Source organism: Grammomys surdaster, unplaced genomic scaffold (assembly GCF_004785775.1).
Source record: "Grammomys surdaster isolate TR1022 unplaced genomic scaffold, NIH_TR_1.0 317, whole genome shotgun sequence".
NCBI lineage: Eukaryota > Metazoa > Chordata > Mammalia > Rodentia > Muridae > Grammomys > Grammomys surdaster.
Genome location: NW_021604736.1, coordinates 838,518 through 846,975, shown reverse-complemented (window position 1 = coordinate 846,975; position 8,458 = coordinate 838,518). Strand labels below are relative to the sequence as shown.

The 8,458-nt window shown below is 41.5% G+C and overlaps 1 protein-coding gene across 7 annotated transcripts in view; it reads right to left on the bottom strand.

The window, feature by feature from the left end:
• Positions 1-884: 884 nt before the first annotated feature.
• Rnf14 (ring finger protein 14) overlaps positions 885-8,458 on the bottom strand; it is a 24,047-nt gene continuing 16,473 nt past the window's right edge. For all 7 annotated transcript variants that reach the window (XM_028777878.1, XM_028777880.1, XM_028777877.1 and 4 more), the window contains 2 exons: positions 5,986-6,116; positions 885-2,138 (listed from right to left, as the gene is read on the bottom strand). In XM_028777878.1, coding sequence (XP_028633711.1) covers positions 2,078-2,138; positions 5,986-6,116 — 192 coding nt within the window. In that variant the 3' untranslated portion in view covers positions 885-2,077. The remainder of the gene's footprint in view (positions 2,139-5,985; positions 6,117-8,458) is intronic.

Sequence of the window (8,458 nt, the reverse complement as noted above, 5' to 3'; positions counted from 1 at the left end):
TGCTCTTCTAGAGGACCTGGATTCAATTCCTAACACCAACATGGGAGCTCACAGTAACCTACACTTCTCGGGGGTCTGAAAGCATCTTCTGTCCTCCATGGGAACCAGACACACATGTGGTATTGAGACATACATGCAGGCAAAAATAGCCATACACATAAAAAACAAAACAAAAAACCTCCCAAATTCTACTAAAAATATACCATCCCAAAATTAGCTACCTCTAAAATAATAATTTAAAAACCCTATCGTCTATGTTAAAATTGAGGGTTAAGATTTTGTGCCTAAGGAAGAAAAAGATTATCAGGTGAGTAAACAAGTCTCAGACTAAGCACTGTTGGCTCTCCAACAGCCACACATGACCAAGGGCTCTGCTTCTTTCATGACAGTACTTACTGTAAAGGCTTTGTTCTCACTTCTAAGATTTCACCAACAAACTGCATAATAGCTAAAATGATCGATATCATTTATCAAATAGCTCATGAACCAGGGCGTATCAGTGGTTCCAATGAACGCCAAACCAAATTCCTGCTAACGTCTCTCCTGGATACTCAGTCATTTGATTTCCTTTTCTTACCTTCTACTTATTTTTTAACTCCAGTGATAATATAAGGTGTGTGGCTGGAAGCCCATGAAAAGAACATGTTCAAAGGATGTGCCCCGAGTAGGAAAGGCGGTGCTGTTCTGGGACCCTTCCTTCTCTCTTTAAAAATGTCTGTGTGTGTGTCACTTAGTGGCAGGCTCAGAATCAGCACAAATAAGGTCTTGAGTCAATCTCTAGAAGAAAACCAAACAACAAAACACCCCAACCACCAGAACAGACACATAAGTCAGTTTTCAATTCAGTTAGTGCTGTGGTGACAGAATCAACAGGACATCATCTCTACTTCAATTACAGGACTTTAAATTACTTTATTGTTAAGATTAAGCATCCTCATTGACAATCCAGAAGCAGTCTGAGCTGACAGTTAAGCAATTCCTTAATTTTCAGTGTCAAAGTAGAAAACACATGTTCACAAGCTACAGGTGAATTACTGTCCTTTCAAAACATCCACCAAGTGACTAACAAGCCACTTACTGAATCATGAAGAAGACAGTTTTTCAAAAAGCCAATAAAACCCAGAATTAGGAATCTAGCTATCAAGCTACTATTATTACTCCAAACACTGCTGTTTAAGAGGGGAGGGTAGGAAGCCCAGTTCCTGTAGGTGACTAGAGAGGACCCAAGGGTTCAGAAGGTGTGGGTAGAACCATGATGCTCTTCACAGGTTTAGAGAGCATTCATGAGGAATATACTGGGCTTTTTTCTATTCTAGCAGAGGAAATAAGACACACACTGTAGGAATCAACACTAAAACTGTCGAAAGAGAGATAGTTGAGAACAAAATGGGGCAGAGACAGCTCTGACTCTGAATCTAGAGGAATTCTGAGCCAGAATCCTAAATTCTACATTTGGTTATAAACCAGTAGATTCAACACACTATTCATAAATATCAAGTAACCCACAGGGATTGTGGTACTAAAAATACTTTTAATATACTATAGACTTCTATTCTGGCAAGCAGTAGACAGAACACACGACACTGGGACAACTGGTCAGTTACAGAGCAGAGGCTCCTCCACAGCACGGATGGAAGTGAGCAGTGTACAGAGAATGGATCAGGCTCCCAGGACAGTGTGGCTGGGGCTGTGACTGTCCCCAGCTGAGAGCGCTCCAACAATGTCAGGCTTCTTGGAATGGTCTAAAAGCTTAACTCTTGACCCTCTCCCTAACCTAAAGCTTGGGGGAGAAAATAAATATTTACTTTTTAACTATTCACAATTTGGGCATATTATAATATTTAATCTCCTATAGTTTTCATTTCTGATCCTTTGGCATATAATTTTATCAGATTATGTTACATGGAAAATGTACGTGCCTTAATCGGAAACCAAAGGAAAATATAAACCCTGTTCTTCCTTCTACACTGGAAGATGAATAGATGGTACCCTAAATATTCTTCAAGGTCTCTTTGTGTACTTGACAGAAGATCAGGCTAAACCATTCCACTTCTATATTGTGAGCAGAAGGAATGAACTAGTCTTCCTCAATTTCATCTTCCCAAATATCTCCATTAATATCCACAGCATGGAACAATCTGAAAGCATAAAATAAGGCACATACTTAGGCAGTTGAACAAAACAGCATAATCTGTCTTTTCTTCTCACAAAAGCAGTCTACTCTTCTGGTAATTTCTCTGCATAAATTTTCTTCTTTAACCATTTCATTAAGGAGGGCTAAAACCTAGGTCCTTCTAATGATGCTGAGAGGTGTTTGTGTAAGGAGACAGACGGTATCAGCTCAGGACGCCCAAACCAAGTTCTCAACCAAAGGAGATTTACTTGCCCCAGAGAGACAAAGGGCAAGAAATATGAGACAAAGACAGGAGCTAGAGAATGAGGAAGAAGGGGAAGGTAACAAAGGAGAGAGCAAAGGGGGATCTGTCTTAAAGGGACGAAGGCCTGCCTCTAGATAGAGAGGAGACACATGTGGCCCATAGGCAAATGGGAGTTTATAAAGGTAAAGGGGAACACCCCACTCCCATGTTAGGATGAGGTATTTAATTTTAATTGGGCATGTTAATTAGATAAGACAAAGGGGGCTTTTATTTCTGGACTTCAATAATTTGATAGCTGGACCTTGGTAGTCAGTCTCAGGATTAAGTAGTCAAATAAGGGAATAGACCTTGGTGACTAGCTTTAGGATGTAATCTAATGGTTTTTATCACGGCCAGAGGAATGGAGAGAAAGGCAAGGCCCTTCTCAAAAAACCAGAAACAAAGCTGGTGGTAGTACATGCCTTTAATCCCAGCACTTGGGAGCCAAAGGCAGGTGTATCTCTGAGTTCAAGTCCAGCCTGGTCTACGGAGGGAGTTCCAGGACAATCAAGACTACACAGAGAAACTTTGTCTAAAAATAAATAGGTAAGAAAAGTACTGGTCACTGTATGCTTTTTGCATGCCTGGAAACTTCCTCTAAGTTGTACCCCATCCCTCTTTTTATTTGCAAAAATGGAGAATAGATATCACCAAACTGATAATGTATATAGTCATGAAATAAACAAGAATGGGGAATCATGTAGCCTGGAAGAAGCTGAACTCTTTCAGGAACCACCCAGCCATGTGCTAAACTTCCCATTCTCTCTCACAGCCTTGCAACTTCGTGGGTAGTGTGCTGTGTAGAGCCCTTTGTCTTCTTTTCCTTATACTCTCTAAAGTTGGTGCAATTTCCAACACTAACTTACAGCAGTTCACTGCAGGACTAACTTTTTCCATTTCTCTTACACTTTTACAGTGATGAGTGTAGGTTCTACAGAAACCAATGGAGAAAAACACCAATGCTGACTTTGGAGAGCTTTTGAACAATAACCCATTCTGTGTCAAAGAATCACCTCAGATTCTTTTCTAATAACAAAAGGGAAACATATCTCTGCATGAATTAAATGATGGCACACTAACAGAGAGCCAGCCTGGGCATAGTTTTCCGTAAGGGAGCATACTCAGTACATCTCATGAAATATCCTTGTTAAATGGTTACTACAACTAATCAAGCTTCCATCCAGATGAGACTTCCAGTGTTGGCCAAGAAAAAAGACAGACAAGCAAGCTAACAGGTGTCATGGAGACAACTCTAGAGATGTCACCTAACAGTACAAAAGCTAGCTTGGAGGGTTTTTTTGTTTTTGTTTTGTTTTGTTTCCAGACAGGGTTTCTCTTCGTAGTCCTGGCTGTCCTGGAACTCACTCTGTAGAGCAGGCTAGCCTTGAACTCTCGAACTCAGAAATCCGCCTGCCTCTGCCTCCCAAGTGCTGGGATTAAAGGTGTACGCCACCACTGCCCGGCTAGCTTGGAGTTTTTAAAGAGTTAGATTTCCTTGACAAATAAGTGACCCAAACTTTTTATTAAGAGAAACAACCAGACTGAACCTGACTAGATCCTGGCTCAATTAACTGACGTTAATAGAAACTTTGGATGTTAAGTAGGAAGGTGTATTTTTTTTACTGTGTGTTATGTAGTTGGAGGTCAGAGGACAACTGTAAAGTTGGCTCCCTCCTTCCCCTTTTATACTGGTTCTAGGGCTCTAACTCAGGCCATCAGATCACGAGCAGCAAGGGCCTTTCCCTGCGGAGCCATCTTGCTGTCCCAATGAATGCAAGTTTTAAATAGATTTTGCTTATCAGATGATAGTATATCACACTTGTTTGTTTGTTTGTTTGTTTGTAGACAAGGTCTCTCTAAGTAGCACTGGCTGTCCTGGAACTCACTGTAGACCAGGCTGGCATCAAACTCAGAGATCCTCCTGTGTGTGCCTCCTGAAAGCTACAATTAAAAGTGGGCACCACCATGCCTGGCCATCATTCACTCTTAAAGTTCTATCATTACATAACACTCTAGTTTTGGGGGAACTGGGCAAGGAGAGGAGATTAAACTCATAGCTCCCACACATGCTAAGCATTGAAACTACCACAGAGCTATACTCTCAGTCTTACAGGCATTTTCTAAATTTAGGATATATAATGAAGTAACAGAATAACACCATTGCCATAATTCATCTTCAAGCAGTTTAGCAATATCTTCTTGAGACAGTAAAGACAATAAATACATCAGTGTATTGTTTACTCGCACCCGTCAGAGCTGTAGTCTCTCAACCTTTCTACATGCTTAAAAATTTTTATCATAAAAGGAGGACCAAGCTCAGTGTGGACTAAGTCAGGTAGATCTCTGAGTTTGAGACCAGGCTGGTCTACAGAGTGAATTTCAGGACACATAATGCTACACTAAGAAACCTTGTCTTGAAAAAAAAAAAAAGGAAACAAACAAAAACCAAAAAACCACAAAAACAAAAAAAAGGAGTACTGACTTCAAAGCCAGGGCCAGCACAATGGCCCATCAGACAACTGCTCGCCCTGAGTTAAGAGTCCCAGGACCCATTTCCAGTGAACTGTGGCAGAAGCAGGTAACAACTACTGAAAGCTGTCCTGACTTCACATGTGCACCATGACACAAACACACCAACACCCGAACTGTCTCACACACAAATAATTTAAAACATTTTTAAAATTCAAGACCAGCCTAGATCACATATGCTCTGTCTTTAAAAATGTGGGGTGGGGGATGAAGAGATGGCACAGTTGTTAAGAGCATAGCTGCTCTTCCAAAGGTCCTGGGTTCAACTCCTAGCACCCACATAGTGCCTTCACAACTATCTGTAACTTCAGTCCCAAGGGATACAACATGCTTTTCCAGACTCTGCAAGCACCAGACATACATGTAGTGTACAGGCATACATGCAAGCAAAACACCCATAAACATATTTTTTCCCCAAGGCAGGGTTCCTCTGTGTCCTGGCTGTCCCGGAACTCACTCTATAGACCAGGTTAACCTTAAACTCAGAAATCTGCCTGCCTTTCCAAGTGCTTGGATTTCCAAGTAGTGTGCCACTACTGCCCAGCTAAGCATAAATTTTTTAAGGTGAGGATAAAAAATAGTTTTCAAGATATGCTATATAGAGAAACCCTGTTTTGAAAAACAAAACAAAAGAGATATACACTCTGATCATAAACCCATTTTAAAGAAGACTCAAAAGTCACATGTGGGAAAAGAGTTCTCTCCAAGTCTAACTACTTTAGGGAAAAAACTGGTATTCAGGAAATAAACTAGCCTGCATACTGGTATCAAAGCATTCCAGAGAGGCTAGGAAGACGGTTCCGTGGTTAAGAATGCTGTACGATCATGAGGACAGGAGTCTGGATCCCAGTACTTAGGTAACAAACCAGGCATCCTGCAAATAATCTGTACTTCCAGCTCCAATTCTGAAAGACGACACCCTCTTGGGTTTCTGCCCATCCGGGGTACACCTGTGCACACACGCATCCTCATGCAAGCACATCTGAGGCTTTTTTTTTTTTTTTACCTGTTAAGTCTAAGGAACCCTATGTGTACAAACCTGTTAAAGCATGGAGATTCAGGGTCAGTGAAGTGTCTGTAAGGGTTTGCTCTCGAGAGAGAGCCCATGCAGACCCAGCAGAAATACTGCATACATCCAGTGCAGGTCATCTTGTTGCAGCCATCTAATTTCTGATGGGAGGAGAGACAAGAACAATATCATGGTGGTAAAAGCAGAAGATGATGCATGTGCCAAAAACAACCCAGCATACTTCTCCTGGTCTTTTGTCCTTTCTCCAGGAGGACTGATGTGTAGGCAACAAACATAAAGACGACCACTTATGCTTGCAGTTTTGCATTGCAAGTAAAATACAGAAATACTGAGCAGGTGCTCCTACAACTAGATACTCAGCAAAATCTCTCTCATAAATACAGACACAACTGAAGCACAGGAGACAAACACATAACCAGATTAATATTAAAATGTTACTTTATTTTCAGTACCAGAGATAGAATCTAGGTTCTTTTACGTGCCAGGCAAGCATTCTACCATTAAGCTATATTCCTTTCCTTGTCTACTTTGTATTCTTAAGACAGGCTTTAAGTTGTTCACTGGCAATCCTCTTGCTCCAACTTCCCAAATGACCGGGACTACAGAATACACCAACCAGGCTGGGACGGAGTTTTAATTTTTTTTTTTTTTTTTGGTTTTTCGAGACAGGGTTTCTCTGTGTAGCCCTGGCTGTCCTGGAACTCACTCTGTAGACCAGGCTGGCCTCAAACTCAGAAATCTGCCTGCCTCTGCCTCCCAAGTGCTGGGACTAAAGGCGTACGCCACCATCACCTGGTTGAGTTTTAAATTTCTACACCAATCAAAATTAATAAGTAGAGTCATAGGGCTCAAGCATGTCAGAAGTGGTCAAATATGATGCTGCTGCTGTTTTCTGTAATGATCCAACTAAGGAATTATCATCAGTTTTAGTTACAATGTACAAGATTAGAAAAATAAAATCAAATAGAAGGCCATGTTTTGATTTTAAAATCCGTTAAAATTTTGGTGAGAAGAAATAAATGTCTATTTGGCTCAGAGTAATAAAGAAAATGCTTCTATTTCCTGACTACATATCTGTTAATCACGTTTGGTATTCTGAAGGATAAACAGTTCTGAAAAGTCACAACTATTTTTTTTTTTTTTTTTTGAGAACGAGGTTCATGAATCTATGTTGGCATTGAATTTGCTACACAGCTACTGGTGACCTTGAACTTCTGGTTTTCCTGCCTCCACCTCTCAATCGCAAGGACTCCTGGTGTCCATTCCGCAAAGAGTGAAGTGGACATATTTGGCTTTTGTCATATTCATCTATTTAGTTTTACTGGGGACCAAACCCAAGGCTTCCTCAATTATAAGCCAGCACTCTGCCAACTGAGGCACATCCCCAGACCCAGATAAAACTGTTTTAGAAACACAGATGAGGGCTGGAAAGATGGTTCCTTGCTTGGATAATAAGAGCACTAGCTGCTGTTCCAAAGGACCCAGTTTTAATTCTCACCACCCACATTGGGGCTTACAACCACCAGTAACTCAAGTTCCAGAAAAATCCAAAGCTGCCTTCTGGCCTCTGCAGGGACCAGGCATGCACATGGTACTCAGACCAACTTGGGCACAGCCAAACACACAGAATAAAAATAAGCAATCTTTGGGCAGTGGTGGTGCATGCCTTTAATCCTAGCACTTGGGAGGCAGAGGCAAGTGGATTTCTGAGTTCAAGGCCAGCCTGGTCTACAGAGTGAGTTCCAGGACAGCCAGGGCTACACAGAGAAACCCTGTCTCGAAAAAAAAAAAAAAAAAAAAAGAGTTGACTGTAGCTCTGTATGTTCTTACTAATGAGTTTGTCCCTTTCAAACCTCATGTTGAGAATTTACTCCCCACTGTGAGGTATTAATGTGAAACTTGACATGAATGTTGTATCTAGAAGCAGGGCCCTTGGAGAAGATGAGGGTGAGATAAGGCCATCAGAGTGGAGCTCCATCACTGGAGACTGGTGGCTTTATACAACAGAGAACTACCAGTGGAGAGAGAACCACACTTCCAGTGCTCTGCTTGGTCTCAGGACAGAACCAGATCAATCCAAAATAAGCTTTGTAACTAATCTAGCCTGTGGTCTTGGTATTAACAAAAGAAAGCAAAATGGAGCACCATCTATTCAAGTCTGGGCTGGGCACAATGTGAGCTTAATTGTCTTTGTATAAAAGCAGTCTGAATAGAGAAGCCTATGTACACTTAAGGTCAGTTACAGTATTTACTACTGAAATTCAATTTTCAGCCAGAAAGCTGAGTAGATACCCAAATGCTTTTTCCGTAACTATTACAACTGATCAGTGGGCTCCTGAGGGTCCCTTTGTGCTTGTGAGTCTGCTCCACAGAGGTTACCTGGATGGGCGTTCCATGCTCATGAGCAGGTTACCTGGATGGGCGTTCCATGCTCATGAGCCTGCTCTACACAGGTTACCTGGATGGGCGTTCCATGCTCGTG